The 16,925-nt window shown below is 40.9% G+C and overlaps 1 protein-coding gene across 1 annotated transcript in view; it reads right to left on the minus strand.

The window, feature by feature from the left end:
* The window catches only part of MINDY3 (MINDY lysine 48 deubiquitinase 3), an 80,295-nt gene that overhangs the window by 40,789 nt on the left and 22,581 nt on the right, over positions 1-16,925 (minus strand). The window contains exons 7-9 of the mRNA XM_065398729.1: positions 13,543-13,616; positions 12,943-13,022; positions 1,131-1,201 (exon numbers count right to left, since the gene is read on the minus strand). Coding sequence (XP_065254801.1) covers positions 1,131-1,201; positions 12,943-13,022; positions 13,543-13,616 — 225 coding nt within the window. The remainder of the gene's footprint in view (positions 1-1,130; positions 1,202-12,942; positions 13,023-13,542; positions 13,617-16,925) is intronic.

A 16,925-nucleotide genomic window follows, 5' to 3' on the forward strand; every position in this document is an offset into this window, starting at 1 on the left:
CTCTATACAGCAATAGCCAAGTCAAAAGGATTCAGTATAGTATGAAAACAAACACCAAGAAGCCAGCCTTTGACAAATGTTACCAGAACAAGAGTGCATGCCAAATAAACAGAAAACATTAACAAAGCATCCAAAATATTACAAGTGTAGTGAAAAGCATACTAATGCCCCTTAAATAAAATCTTAGTGTTGAAGACTTATTTTCTGTATCACCACATATCAAAATAGCCAGAGTCTGTATTTAAGTAGATTTTGATATATGCAGTGATGCACACATGAAGTTAGCATCCTGCCCTTGGATGTCAATGTTTTTGGCACAGAGAAATAGTAATAAGTAAATATCAAAGCACTTTTTTTTTTTTATTTAATCTAGGAATCACAGCACAGACTGGAACAAGGAAGTTACAATACATAAAATCATAAGTCAACTTGGATTTAAATTTAAAGTATAAAACAGTGCCAGCTTCTACTTACATTAAATTTGCTGCAAAGCAGTTCCTTTGTAAAAAGCAAATCTAAGAGCTTCCTACCAATGCACAAATAATGAACCACACCAATGTAGCTTTAAAATACATCACTACTAAAATGCTACATCTGCCAAAATTACACATTTTGGCTATTCCGTTTTTGTCTTTATTTTCCATATGACTGAAGTATGGGATTTTTTTAATTTAACAAATGGGGTAGCTAGTATCTACTTTTTTCTTTTTCTTATAATTCTGGTACAAATTAAAGCGTTCAGGACTTCATAAAATGCATGGTATTTTTGAGCAAGGTTGGAATCTCACATTTAAACTTTCTTTTGGCTAAGAAAAGGGCAAAAATACATAAATTAATTATTCTATTAATGAAGAGCATGAACTGTTCATTCTTAATGTTTACTCATCACAAGACATGTATTTACATGCCTAACAAAAAAGAGAATGTTATTTTATTACAGACTTTTAGCCTTGGTTTCACTTTTTGAGGCTAGAAATACTACAAACCAATAACTCTTAGACTGTACTCTTCAACAGTTTAGGATGAAGTGAATATTTTCAGAAGATGATGATGTGTTAATGGAATACTGCTAAGGAGCAACTCACAAGAGAAAGCTCATTTTAAAAATGATGGGGAAAAAGGCAGCTTACCTTACAGTATCTTAGAGATTCCATTAATGTCAAAAAACCTACAGTTGCCTGTTTACGTATACCAAGTAGTTCTGTTTAAAAACAAAACCCAAACATTTTATTAGACAAGTTATTTTCTATTTTTTCAAAAATGACATGGTATAAGATACCTTATTTTACAAAGACATACAACTTAAACAAGCGTTGAAAAAGCAATGAGGTCAGGTCAACTGGAAGCTTAAAAAAAAATTCCAGGATGACTTTAGCCAAATCCCAAATTGTTTTTTCCATAAATGAATACAACCGAAATTAATAGTTAATTTTACTAGAAGTCTGCTGTTGACAGTCCTTTTAAAAAAGTTTAGATTTACAATAAAGCAAATTCTTCTGAAGTATTCCAGTATGCTCTAGAAAAAATAACATCCCGAAACTGCCGTTTTGGAAAATGAAAGGAGCAAAAATTTCCACTTTTCTCTATTCTCATATTGACACTGTGGACAATGCAAAAATCAACTGGTTTCAAAATATTAGTTATTAATAAATGACATCATTTCATTTCCCTGTGGAGAACTTCATTTTTAAATTACATTGCGAGCAATCACCAGTACCAGCACTCAAGTATCAGTACTAATCATCTGAAGACGTACTATTTTTAAAGAAAGCCTCACAATAAGAATGAAAAATACCGAAGCCGATGAATCTTTGAGAAGTATAATCTATATAGAACTAAAACTTGGACTTCAGCATCTTTAGAAATGTAGTTCCACTCTGAATAGGAAACTATTTGCCTGAGCTGGACATTCTCTTGGATCTGAAAGTCAAGCGGAGTTCTTTTCTACTCAAGAATAACCACCAGTAATAAACATTCTGCAGACAAAAATACAGCATCCCTAAGTTTACACAGGTCTGATTAAAATTTAGTAAACAAATCTGTCGATCAAAAGGAGTAGAATCCAGCTTTCACTCTAACATGAATAAAAGCAATAAACATTTGTGACACTAAAGCAAGCATATGTCTGAACATACAGTGAGCAGATCTGTTTGGTAAAGTCTTTAAGGTAACGTCTACACAGCAAACAAACATCCGCAGCTGGCCTGATTCAGCTGGCTTGGGCTCGGGAGGCTCAGGCTGCAAGGCTGTAAAATTGTGGTGTATGCATTTGGGCTCAAGCTGGAGCCCAAGCTCTGGAACCCTGCAAGGGGAGAGGGTCTCAGAGCCCAGGCTCCCGTCTGAGCCCAAACATCTACACTGCAATTTTACAGCCCCACAAGCCCGAGTCAGCGGCCAGTGTTTAACTGCTGTGTAGACATATCCAAAGTCACTTTTCAGAGAATTTCACTGAAGCTACTTTGATTTTGGGGAACTGTAGCTCTTAAATATATATTTGTTAGTAATAGTAACTCATGTTATGATTACAAACTGTGATGCATTTACCTACAGGCCAAGTTCTGGGGTAACACTGGGAAACATTCTGAAGAGAAAGAAAATGAACTTTTTTTATAATGTTTCAATCAGACTCAATCCCGCATTTTATGACAGCACTGTATGCTCGCTTATTTACTTGGGACACCATGTGCAATGCATTTTCAAGAACTTGAATTCAACACCTGTGCAGTAAACTGACTACAGGAATTGCATGAAAGAAGTGTTAGTTTTTCCATGCATTTCCTTTATCTATCCATTCCAATAATTCAAAAAAAGAAGATATTGGATAAGTTTGGCATGATGTGTGTTTCATTCACATAAGCTGGTTATTATGCATGATCTTCCTTTCCCAATGTTGTCTACAAACAGACTTCTTTGCTCCGAGTTGCCCAAGAAATGTATTCTGAAGATAGCAACAGAGGGTCCTGTGGCACCTTTAAGACTAACAGAAGATTCATGAGGTTGATAGATTTCCATTCCATACGGCTAAATGCAGTGCCTTGCATGGTGTCAAGTATCAGAGGGGTAGCTGTGTTAGTCTGAATCTGTAAAAAGCAACAGAGGGTCCTGTGGCACCTTTAAGAATGGAATGGAAATCTATCAACCTCATGAAAACTTCTGTTAGTCTTAAAGGTGCCACAGGACCCTCTGTTGCTTTTTACAGATTCAGACTAACACGGCTACCCCTCTGATTCTGAAGATACTACACCTTGTAGAATCAAAAGTTTATCACTAAAGGATCTTTCTGATTAACCTCTATTTTGGAGGTACCTTTGGACCACAGGCTGTTAAAATTCTTTCCAGGCTGACATTCAGCCAGACAGGAAAGAACTTGCTCATGCACTGGTACATTTTGGAGCTCAGGCAGCATACTTATTCACTTACAGCCCCATTGCTATATATGGCAATATACTGAGCAGAATCACACTTTCCTTGGGAAGAAGTAAAAGTGGCAAGTCCAAAATCTAATAGAAGGTGTGTAGCCTCTCTTTAGAGCTAAAAAGGTTCCATGCATCAGATAATTTTAGCTGAATTAGACCCTAAGCAAACAGAGGTAAATATCTAGCCTATCAAAAGGTCATATCATTACAATAATCCCAGTTAATACCATATATCAAATTCCCTTTGTGAAAAAAAAATTAATTTACACTGAAATCAGTCTTAAAACAGTCCATCAGATAAGGGCTTTTTGAAATGCAGTGTATCTTGCTTCTCTGCTAGTGGGTGATTAAGGATAACTACATTTTTCAGGCAGAGATTTTTTCCCTTCCAGCTTCAATATAGTATCTAGAGTAGGGTGACCAGATAGAAAGTGTGAAAAATCGGGACGGGGTAATAGGCACCTACATAAGAAAAAGCCCCAAATATTGGGACTGTCCCTATAAAATCGGGACATCTGGTCACCCGAATCTAGAGAGAAGCTGATTTTATAAAGTAAATGCCTGAAACAAGCATTGAGTGAAAGGTCCAGTGCAGGACAGAGAACTGCCTACTATTTTGAGACATTATGTCAGAAAGGAAACAGAAGAGATCCTCTGATAGTTGAGGGCTTTCACGTAACCTGCTATGCTGACTCGGGCTTCTTGTCAGAAAATTAGTCCTTTGCTAAAAGAATTTTTGGAATTACTTTATTGGGTAGTTAGTTTTTAGTGCACTGCACCTTTTATAAGAGCACTTTTTTTCTGTCCTTTATTGTGCTATACCTAGTGGTGCTACTTCAAGTTTAATGTAACTTAAATGCCACCTTGTGTTGATATGAAATAATGCAGAAGTTCTGACATTACACAGATTGTTTTTGAAAAGGCACAGCATTGTATATACTAATAACATGTATTCTCTCTTTGCAGCTGCTTCATTCAGATGAAAGAGGTGGTTACTCACCTTGTACAGTAACTGAGGTTCTTCAAGATGTGTCCCCCTGTGGGTGCTCCACTTTAGGTGTTGGTGCGTCCTGGCGCTGCTGATCGGAGACTTTTGGTAGCAGTGCCTGGTTGGGACGTGCGTGCACAGTGGCCTCCTTGTGGTACCGTTGGCGCTCATGCATCCCGATCCACTCAATTCCTGCTCTGTGTAAAGCTCATATAGAGAACTCTGTAGAGGGGAGGAGGGTGTGTAGTGGAGCATCCACAGGGACACACATCTCGAAGAATCTCTGTTACTGCACAAGGTGAATAACATTCTCTTCTTCTTAAGAGTGCTGTCCCTGTGGGTGCTCCACTTTAGGTGACTATAGAGCAGTACCCAGTTATGGAAGGTTGGGTTCTGGAGTAGGTTGCACAGTTGATGAGGATATCATAAGGCCGAGTATTGCATCATTCTCAGAGCTTTTCGTTATTGCATAGTTGTTTGTGAACACGTGTATTGAAGCCCAAGTGGCAGCCTGGCATATTTCTTTGATTGGGACATTATGTAGAAAAGCAGTCAAGGTAGAAACGGCTCTCGTTGAATGGGCTCTGATCCCTGGCGGGGGTTCTATCTTTTGTTGCCGATAACATAGGTGGATGCAATAATCAAAATGGATTTTGATAGTCCGTTTTAAAATGACTATGCCTTTCGATCGTCCAGTGGTGGTGGAGATGAAGAGTCTCGGTGACGTACGGAAAGGTTTTGTTCTCTGTAGGTAGAATGCTAGTGATCTTCTAACATCTAGTGTGGAGAACAGATTCTATGACTTTAGGTAGAACGCAGGGAGATGTGTAAGTTGACTGACATGGAATGATAAGGGTACCTTTGGTACGAATTTAGGGTGTGGTCACATAGTTGGGCCATGAGGGCCCCAATCTCACCCACTCCACGTGCTGAGGTGATCGCAACTAGGAATGCTACCTTCATTGATAGGTGTAGTAGTGAACAGGTAGTAAGGGGCTCGAAGGTGGCTCTGGTAAGTCCTCCGAGGACTAAGTTTAGATCCCATGCGGACTTCATATTCTGAATTCCTGCAAGAAAGCGTTTTGTAATTGGATGCATGAAGGCTGTGAAACTGTCAATCTTATGGTGGAAGGCGGATATGGCCGTGAGGTGTACCTTGAGTGAACTAATGGACAGCCCTGAGTGTTTCAAGTATAGCAAGTACTCAAGGATCTCATGGATTGGTGTTGTAAGTGCAGGTCTGTGTTTGTCGTGACACTATGAAGTGAACCTCTTCCATTTATGCAGGTAAGTAGTGCGTTTGGTGATTTTCCTGCTGTTTAGTAATACATTTTTAACCTTTAACCTCTTCTGAACAGGCTAGTCTGTCGCATTGGAGCCATCAAGGAGCCAGGCCTTCGGGTGGAGTTTTGGTAGATTTGGATGAAAGATTCAACCCTTGTCCTGAGACAGGAGATCCTGTCGAATGGGAAGGTTGTATGGCGGGCACCATATTAGGTGGTTCAGGTATGGGAACCATGTCTGTCTGGACCATGTCAGGGCAATCAGTATGATCCTGGCTCTGTCTGTATCTTGTGTATTACTTTGGATAATAGCAGGAATATGTACAGAAGGGGAGCATTCCATTGGATGAGGAAGGCATCTCCTAGGGAGTGTGGTCCTAGTCCTGCTCGCAAGCAAAAGCTTCGGCATGTGCGGTTTTTTGTTGTTGCGAACAGGTCTGTCTGGTAGTCCCCACTGTGGGACACGTGGAATATGTGTTGTGCTACTCTGTCATTCAGCTCCCATTCGTGTTCCTGGGGAAATGGTCTGCTCAACGTGTCTGCCATCGTATCCTGGGAGGTAAGACACAGCAATAGTAATATTGTGGGTAATGCACTAGTTCCATAGTTTCATGGCTTCTGTGCATAGGTAATGAGAACGCGCTTCTCCCTGTCTGCTTATGTAGAACATACAGTTGTCTATTATTATTCTTACCGATTTGTTTATCATCGATAGGAAATGTTTGCATGCATTTCGAACTGCTCATAGTTCGAGCATACTGATGTGTAATAATGACTCCTCGGGAGACCATTTCCCTTGGATTTTGTGGGAGTTGAAGTGTGCACCCCATCCTATCAGTGAGACATCTGTGGTGATTAGGATGAATGCAGGGACTTTTGTGCACAGGGGTTCAATTCCAACATTGCTCGGGATTGTCCACCATTGTAGGGATTGTGTGACTTTCGGTGGTAGCGATAGGATTTTGTTTAGGTTGTGTCTGTCTGGTATGTATACCGTGCTTAGCTACCCCTGGAGATATGCACAACTACACATGCGCTGTTTGACTACAAAAGTAGAGGCAACCGTGTGTCGTAATAGTTGCAGGCATGTGTGTGCAGAGACTGTCAGACTGCTTCTGATCATAGATATGAGAGAGGTCATTGTGTAAAATCTGGACCTTGGTAGTGAAGCTTTTGCTTGTACTGAGTCTACGTAAGCGCTGATGAATTCTAGTTGTTGCACCGGAACTAGTGTCGATTTCTTCTCGTTTATCTGTAGGCCCAGAGTATGGAAGAGCGTTACAGTTCTCTGTGTAAAGTTTGTTGCTTCTGTTCAAGTGTGACCCTTTAACAGGCAGTCGTCCAAGTATGGGAATATCATGATTCCCTGTCTGCGTAAGTATACTGCTACTACTGCCAGGGTCTTGGTGAAGACTCTCCGAGCTGTGGATAGTCCGAACTGTAGCACTCTGTATTGGAAGTAGTCTCTGCCTACTGTGAATCATAGGAATCGTCTGTGTGCGGAGTGTATAGTGATGTGAAAGTATGTGTCTTGTAAGTCGAGAGCTGAAAATCAATCCCCTTCTTCCAGTGCTGGGATTTTTGATGTCAGTGTGACTATTTTGAATTTGTGGATATGAACTAATTTGTTGAGTTTCCTGAGAGCTAAGATGTTCTCCATCCTCCATTTCTGTTATAAAGTAGTGGGAATAGAACCCTTTCCCTCTGTATTCTACTGGAACCTGTTCTACAGCACCTAGCTGTACAAGATGGTTTACTTCTTGTCTCAGAAGATGCTCATGAGAAGGGTCCCTGAAGAGGGTGTGTGTGTGTGTGTGTGTGTGTGTGTGTGTGTAGCTGTCGAATGGACATTGTGGTAGTTGGTTCAGGTTGTCAAGGTTCCTGTTATACGGTTGGAATTGTCTGCATCTATTTGGGTGTGTATATATGGCCAAGTACGGAGTGTGGCACGGGAGTCCTTCATTGAGTGCAGGATATCATCAGTTTTTGATTAAAATAAATTTCTCCCTGTCAAATGGGAGATCCTTTACTGTGGTTTGCAGTTCCCATGGGATTCCTGAGGCTTGTAGCCAGGAGGCTCTCCTCATGACTATGGCAGTAGCTGTTGTATGGGTTGCTGTGTCTGCTGTATCAAGGGAAGCTTGTAGTGCTGTTCAGGCTGCTAGTTGTCCCTCCATCATGATGGCTTGGAACAGCTTCTTTCTTTTCCTCCGAAATATTTAGTAGGAACTCGTTGAGTTTTTGGTAGTTGTCGTGGTCGTACTTCACCCATAGGGGGGTACAGTTCGCCGTGCGGAGTGTCGCAGACGAGTATACTTTTCAGCCAAAAAGATTAATCTCTTGGCTTCTTTGTCTTGAGATGTGTTCTTAAATTTACCCCCCTGATTTATGGCATCCACCACCAATGAATTTGGTTGTGGGTGGAAGAATAAAAAGTGTATGCCTTTGTTGGGGACATAATATTGTGTTGGTTATTTTGCTCATAGGTGGTATGGCTGGTGTTTGCCATATCATTTCCATGGGTTCCATCGATGCGTCGTTCACTGGTACTGCTATTTTTGTTGTGAATGCTGGGTGTAGAATCTTTAATAGTTGGTGTTGATTCTCAGTCACCTCTCCGACTGTGAGGTTTTGGCTTTGTGCTACCCTTCTAAACAATTCTTGGAATTGTTTTGAGTCGTCTGCTACTGTGGGCAGGTGTGGGGAAGACTCATCTGGGGATGAAGAGGAGTTATGTTCTGGTGAGAGATCCTGTGTGGTGTCTTCCAACTCCATTATTGTGTCCTCAGGTGCCTCTGAGGGTTCTGTGGCCGTCTCCGTAGGGGGTCGTATCTGCTTTCTTTGAGATGTGTGAATCCTTTGCAGTTGTGATCTGTATGCCGACCATGGGTCCCAGTGTGCCCATTGCATCGGGAATGGAAAGGGTGGGCACATCCATGGGTTAGCCAGTCATGGGGGTAGGTCTCTGTGAGGATGGTCCCTGGTACCTGTGTGGGATGGTTGGGGTTCGGTACCGGAAGGGGAGGAGTGTCCAGAGTAGAATACTCCCTCCTCCATGTCGTCCTTCTCATCGCTTGAGAAGTGCGACACAGACATCGAGTCCTAGTTTTTCGGTGCCAGGAATGGGAGACCCTGGTGTGAAGGTTATCGGCATGTCTGGAGCCGAGGTCGTCAGTGCCGAGTAGATATGTTCAGGCACCTGCATTGGTGCCACCCTCTTGTGAGAGGCTTTGGTCGGTGCTGATGTTGGCAGTTTAGGTCTTGCAGGTACTAGCTCCCTAGGAGTCTGGACCGGGGTGGCATTGTTGTTTTCGGTGCTGTCAGCACCGTGTCCTTCCTGGGAGTGGTCGGTGCCGTGGAGGAGGAGGCTGTCTTATGCCTACCACTTGACTCCTTGCCTTTACCGTTCAATACTCCCCATGCGGGCGGTGCCGGAGGTGCCTGGAGCATCGAATGCGCTCACCCTGCTGGCCATCGGCACCGAGAGTAGTAATCTCGCTGGAGACCGTTTTCTCTTTAACAGTTCTCCCCGAGTCGGTGATGTTTCCCTTTTCCTCGATTTTTTGGAGGAAAGGGTACTTGCTCTATCCAGGGAGGAGGTGCCTGGGGAGTCCCTTCCTGGGGGCTTTCTAGCATCCAATGGAGGAGTAAGGGATTTTTCCGTTAGACTAAACATTATCCTAAGATCCCTCTCTCTCCTTGCTCTGGCTTTGAGACTGTTGCAGTGGGCACATTTCTGGGGAATGTGTGCCTCCTCTAAGCAACGGACGCACTGTGAGTGGCCGTCTGAGACGGACATCGCGTCCTTGCAAAAAGTGCATCTTTTGAATACAGGTGAGCCTGGCATGGTCTTTATCTAATTTTCTAATTAAACAGAAATAAAGAAGGAGAGGGATCTCCCTGAGGTTTTTTTTTTGGAAGTCTAAATAGTTATAAACTGAAGTTTAAGACTATTGCTACACTATTGACTAACTATAACTAACTAAACTCTAATTGCTATCTAAATTGTTCTATTTCTTTATTTTAGGTCGTTTTAAGAGACCGCTGTTGGAGCTCCATCTGCAGCCCAAGACAGCTGAGAAAGAACTGAGGGGGTCAGGATGCGCAAGCGCCAAGAGTACCACAAGGCAGCTACTGTGCATGCGCGTCCCAACCAGGCACTGCTACCAAAAATCTCCGATCAGCGGCGCCAGGATGCACCAACACCTAAAGCGGAGCACCCACAGGGACAGCACTCAAAGAAGAATTACTACTTTCTAGATCAAAGCATTTGAGCCAACAAAAAGGAACTGGTATTAAAATTGATAAAGTCTACCACAAAAATGCTTCATAAAGAAATCAAGCAAGTTAAGATAGTTTATTTTGTAACTACTCTGTGAATCTCAAAGTTAGTACTCACAACTGAAAGGCATCTTCCAACTATGCAGGAATATAGGATGGAAGAGAGAAGACTAGAGGAACAGAGCAAGCGTGGGAAGTAAGCGGATAGGAAGTCAAAGAGGTAAAGTGGAACTGGTTCAAACAATTTTAAAACAAAGGGCAATCTGACTTGGCGTGAGATGGGTAGGAAAACAGTTACTTAATATTCCCATATGGCACTTGGATGCTTATGGAATTTCACAAGTCAGTGCTGTATACCATCTGCAGAACAGTTTTGAATATTGTAATTTGATCTTTTTCAATAACTAACCAAAAGCATGAATTTGATTAAAAATCTGAAATAAAAAATGAAAGTCTTAAGATTTAGGACTTCGGCCTGTTCCCACTGAAACTAATCAAGATACTAGGTGTCAAAAACAAGTTAACGGAAACCAAATCACAATTATACCAACTGTTAAGATATTTATTTTGTCTTAATTTATACACAGTAAATGTGTACAATAAACTAATATTAAATAACATCAGACCACCACCAACTTAGGTTTTTGAATCTTTAAAAGAAGCACACCTTAACAGTATTGCATCCAAAAAAGATTATTCTAGGATCAGTGGATTGCTTTTATTATCCAGGCTCAATGATATATTAGAACATAAATACAGGAGGCAGAATCAATGGAAGGGTTCAGAAGAGTAGAGCATTAGAAATGCTATGAAGCTTAAGTTTCTCTGTCATTTGAGAGGCTGAAAAGAGATAGATGAACAGTCTACTGGGATAAATTTAACGTGTGCATTGTTTGCATCTGCTTCATCATATAAACTTAAGACCTGTGACTAGATAATTCTGGTACAAGAAACATTATTTCTAAACCTAGAGATTAAAAAAAGATGTACTCTGTTACTACTATATTTTAAAATTTGTCATCAGTTTGTGGCCAGGCAGCTCCTTTTAAAAATTAGATCAAACAACTGAACCAGAGATCATTAAAATATCTGCAAAATGCAAATGTGCACTTTTATTCAGAAGTTATGCAAGTGTCTAATTTAAACTGTATGTGCTTTCAATATTTAATTTATCATATCTAAGGTAGTCCTTCCACAGATTAATCTCACCACATGTAGCCCACATGGCTGGCTTGCCTTTATTATATTCAGCTGTAAGGAATCTACAGGCCTGTATCTTGTAAGACATTAGCTTAAACAAGTTAGCATAAGTGTGATTAAATAGGTTAATGGTTACCTTTAGATTTTGGGAACTAAGGAGAGCTTGCTCAACGGTAGAAGTTGGAACTTAACAGTAAATGGTAACTGCAAGGAACTTGGAAGTAATAGCTGCAATTCTGCTTAAGCAAGAAGTGATGGGTATGATAATGAGCTAAAATGGTATTAACACGTATCAACATGTTAACCTATAGAATAAGTACACTTTAACACTATGTGGGTAAGGAAGTTAGATTTGGCCATAGTGGGTTCGATATTAGGTTAGGGCCTATAATAGGGCAACCCACTATGTGGCGTTAGTTCTTTCTTCTAGGCTTTTCTGCTTTTCCCCATTTGACCCTTCAACTCATTCAGGAACCTGGACCATTGGACTCATTGCCATGCCAGAGACAGGGCTGGTCCTTTGTCTCTTATCACCAGGTCCTCAAAGAAGGGTGCGAGTATGCAAATCTAAGAGCTTATGCAAAGAAGGATACCACAGATATCCCCAATACTGTATTATCTCTATCTTTTTATGTGGCTTGGATCTTTTCTGGCTTTATTCATTATTTTAATAAAGGTATCTAAGGTTTTAATTTGCCCTCAGTGTGAGTGTCCTTGCCATCCACCCTGAGGCTCCCGACAAGATACTGGACTTATTGGTTTTAGTTCTGTGTAGCCTGATTTTGGGACAAGAATCTTATCACGGTCATATCAATTGTCATTACAATGATTATTAACCTATTAAAAGGGTTAAGCAACACATGCAACTGGTAAATAGAACTGTTGACATAACCAGTATCCCTCAACCACTGTGCAAATGCATAGGATGTCCAAAAGGCATTGGATATCAGCTATACATGGAGTACCCTGTCCAGCTCTGACTGGTAGTTACTGCCTAGAAGCAGCTTAGGCAACTGGCTAGTAATCATAGTAGGAAAATACCTATGGAGTCAACTTCAAAGAGTCATGTAGGACCAGACAAAGTCCTTGCATTTTACTTGTGCAGGCCTTCTACGTGAGGAAGCTACAGATTGACTGTTGCCAACCCTGAAGAGACTGACTAAAGAAGAAATGTGATAAGATAGCAGAGGAAGACAGTGAACAGACCAAAGGAGGAAAAAAAGGTGTAGTGCAAGAAGGAGAGAGGACAAAGATAGCGAGGGAGAAGGGAAAAGCATAGTTGTGTTCCCAATGCTGTAACTCAGCTTTTCTTAATACTGTGGAATGTAACCAACCAAAATATGTTTACTACGCAATTACACGTGACTATCCATCCCGCGTAATCTGAAGAGTTTTGGGATACATGCAAGCACTCCCTTTACTTCCCCCATACACTTAGGAATTTAGATATTTTCTTCCCCAGGAACAGTTGGGTGCAGAGATGTATCATAGAAAATATAACTGAAGGATAAAGGTATAGCCTTACATCCCTGAGTGCTGTATAAATATTGGCTGATTAAACACCAACCTCACAAGGATTTTGAGGATTAATCAATACCAGCCTCAAAGATTTTGGGAGGATTAAACATTACTTTCACTTGATGCCTACATTGAAGCTAAGGACAGCAAAATAGCACCTCACCTACTGAACCAGGAACACTGTTCAACTCAAGTTTCTAGCACCAAACAGTTATGCTGTGTAAAAACAAAAAATTATAAATTGGAAGCAACTTACTCATTCCTGAGCATTCTCTATCTCCGTCCCACACATTAGAAACTGCATGCCCCGTCAACAAGAGGTTAATTAAGCTTTGGCTATGTAATGGAAAGATATGCCTTATTAAAAAGTGATATGCAATTTATTTCTGCAAATCTAATTATTCCTGAATAAAGGAGAAAACTCATATCTTAGCAAGCATTTGCTGTCTAAACACTTTGAATTCAGTTTAAATATATATCTCAATGACACCCAAAATAGTTTAAAACTAACATTTTTAACACAAGTTTGCCAATTTATCACCATTTTAAGAGATTGAATACTTCCTCTGGAAATTCAGTATTAAAAAAGAGTTTGTTCCAAATCGCAGCGAACCGTGTGAACAAAGGGGTTCCAAGAATTCAAGTAGAAAGTTACTGCAATAGTTGTTGCTTTTATCTATTGTAGAATAGCAACTGAATTCTTTTCAGCAACTATTTCTAAAAGAATAATCACTCGTAGAAACATGGGAAAGTGTGTTAGTCCACTCTACGGAGACTATTGAATAATCTGGCTATTCTAGTGAAAATATAAAAAAGCTGCAAATACATCTCACTAAAATTACTATTTACAACTTACCTCCCATGGCCATAAACAGGATCTATCAATGGCTCTGTGGAATCTTCAATTTCATTTTTTATGTTTTCGATACCCTAGAGAAAAAGCAGAAGCACTCATTGGAGTATTTATAAAAAATTAATGTTGTTAAAGAATGAAGACAAGCTTAAAGCTAGCAGATACAAAATAAAACAATCAGACAATAAAACATATCAAGGTTGGCTGCCCTAGCAACGGACAGAAGAGACACTAAGTGCAGTGTCACCTGAAACTGAGAACAGGCAGTCTCATGGCACTGTCGTAGCCGGCGTCGCAAGATATTTACGTGCCAGATGCGCTAAAGATTCATATGTCCTTTCATGCTTCAACCACTATTTCAGGGGACATGCGTCCATGCTGATGATGGGTTCTGCTTGATAACAATCCAAAGCAGTGCAGACCAATGCATGTTCATTTTCATCCTCTGAGTCAGATGCCACCAGCAGAAGGTTGATTTTCTTTTTTGGTGGTTTGGGTTCTGTAGTTTCCGCATCTGAGTGTTGTTCTTTTAAGACTTCTGAAAGCATGCTCCACACCCCGTCCCTCTCAGATTTGGAAAGCACTTCAGATTCTTAAACCTTGGGTCGAGTGCCGTAGCTATCTTTAGAAATCTCACATTGGTACCTTCTTTGCGTTTTGTCAAATCTGCAGTGAAAGTGTTCTTAAAATGAGTAACATGTGCTGGGTCATCATCCGAGACTGCTGTAACATGAAATATATGGCAGAATGTGGGTAAAACAGAGCAGGGACATATAATTCTCCCCCAAGAGTTCAGTCACAAATGTAATTAACGTGGTGGTTTTTTTTGTTTTAAATGAGTGTCATCAGCATGGAAGTATGCCCTCTGGAATGGTGGCTGAAGCATGAAGAGGCATACGAATGTTTACCATATCTGGCACATAAATACATTGCAATGCCGGCTACAAAAGTGCCTTACAAATACCTGTTCTCACTTTCTGGTGACACTTAAGAAGAGGGCAGCATTACCTCCTATAAATGTAAACAAACTTGTTTGTCTTAGCGATTGGCTGAATAAGAAGTAGGACTGAGTGGTCTTGTAGGCTTTAAAGTTTTACATTGTTTTGTTTTTGAGTGCAGATATGTAACCAAAAAAAAAAAAAAAAAATCTACATTTGTAAGTTGCACTTTCATGACAAAGATTGCACTATAGTACTTGTACGAGGTGAATTGAAAACTACTATTTCTTTTATTATTTTTACAGTGAAAATATTTGTAATCAAAAATATACACTTTGATTTCAATTACAACACAGAATACAATGTATATGAAATGTAGAAAAACATCCAAAATATTAAATAAATTTCAATTGGTATTCTATTGTTTAACAGTGCAATTAATAATGCAATTAATCGCGATTAATTTTTTTGAGTTAATCATGTGAGTTGACTGCAATTAATCAACAGCCCTAATATTGATACATAGTGAGGACCAAATAGAAGAGCTGGTTATAGAGGACAACCTTAGTTCAAGTGACCATGAGCTAATTCAGTTTAACTAAATGGAAGGATATACAAAAACATATCTGCAACTAGAGTCCTTGATTTCAAAACGGTTAACTTTAAAAAAATTCAGGGAATTAGTTAGGAAAGGGAACTAGACTGAAGAACTCAAAAATCTGAATGTGGAAGAGACTTGGAATTACTTTAAGTCAAAGTTGTAGAAACTATTTGAAGCCTGCATCCCAAGCAAGGGGAAAAAATTCATAAGGAAGGGCTGCAGACTAAGCTGGATGAGAAAGCATCTTAGGCAGGTGACTAGAGAGAAAGCAGACAGCCTACAAGGAATGGAAGAGGGAGGGATCAGCAAGGGAAGCTACCTCTTGGAGGTCAGAAAGTGTAGGGATAAAATGAGAAATACCAAAAGGCAAGCAGAGTTGGATTTTGCAAAGGGAATTAGAACAGTAAAAGGTTCTATAGCCATATAAATAAGAAAACAAGAAAAGAAGAAGTGGGACCGCTAAGCACTGAGGATGGGGTGGAGGTTAAAGATTATCTAGGCATGGCCCAACACCTTAACAAATACTTTGCCTCAGTTTTTAATGAGGCTAATGAAGAGCTTGGGGTAGTGACAGGGTGACTAATGGGAATGAGGATATGGAAGTAGAAATTACCACATCCAAGGTGAAATCAAACACAAATAGCTTAATGGGACTAAAAGCAGCCCAGGTAATTTCCATCCAGGAATATTAAAGGAACTGGCACATGAAATTGTAAGCCCACTAGCAAGGCTTTTTAATGAATCTGTAAACTTGGGGGGATCGCACCCTCTGACTAGAGAATTGCTAATACAGTTCCTATTTTTAACAAAGGGGAAAAAAAGTGATCCAGAAAACTAAAGGCCTGTTAGTTTGACCTCAACTGCATGCAAGGTCTTGGAACAAATTTTGAAAGAGAAAGTAGTTAAGGACATAGAGGTTAACAATTGGGATAAAATATAATATGGTTTTAAAAAAGGTATATTGTGCCAGACCAACTTAGGGTATGTCTACACTACGACATTAGATCGAATTAATAGAAGCCGGTTTTATAGAAATCGGTTGTATACAGCCGATTGTGTGTGTCCCCACATAAAATGCTCTAAGTGCATTACGTCGGCGGACCGCGTCCACAGTACCGAGGCTAGCGTCGACTTCCGGCGCATTGCACTATGGGTAGCTATCCCACAGTTCCCGCAGTCTCCGGTGCCCATTGGAATTATGGGTTGAGATCCCAATGCCCGAATGATGCAAAACAGTGCCGCGGGGGGTTCTGGGTACATGTCGTCAGGCCCCTCCCCCTCCGTCACAGCAACGGCAGACAATAGATTCGCGCCTTTTTACCTGGGTTATCTGTGCAGACAACATACCACGGCAAGCACGGAGCCCGCTCAGCTCAGCTCACCGTCACCATATGTCATCCGGGTGCCGGCAGACGTGGGACTGCATTGCTACACAGCAGCAGCAGCTAACTGCCTTTTGGCGGTAGACGGTGCAGCATGACTGGTAGCCTTCATTGGTGATCTGGGTGCTGGTAGCTGTGGGGCTGGCAGCCGTAGGGCTGCATTGCACCAGCTCCTTACCTTTTGCCTTTTGGCAGTAGATGGTTTATTACGACTGGTAACCGTCCTCGTCGTACAGCAGTGGCTGTCAATCATGGGCACCTGGGCAGACATGCTCTGTCCTATCGAACTGTCTTGACAATGATGGCTATCAGTCGTAGTATGCTATTTTCTGCCAAGCGCCCAGTATTTTCTGCTAAGCACCCAGAAGAGGCCGAGGGCGATCTGGGTGCTGGCAGACATGGGGCTGGCAGACGTGGGGCTACATTGCTACACAGCAGCAACCCCTTGCCTTTTGGCAGTAGATA

This window comes from Emys orbicularis, chromosome 2 (assembly GCF_028017835.1).
Source record: "Emys orbicularis isolate rEmyOrb1 chromosome 2, rEmyOrb1.hap1, whole genome shotgun sequence".
Lineage (NCBI taxonomy): Eukaryota > Metazoa > Chordata > Testudines > Emydidae > Emys > Emys orbicularis.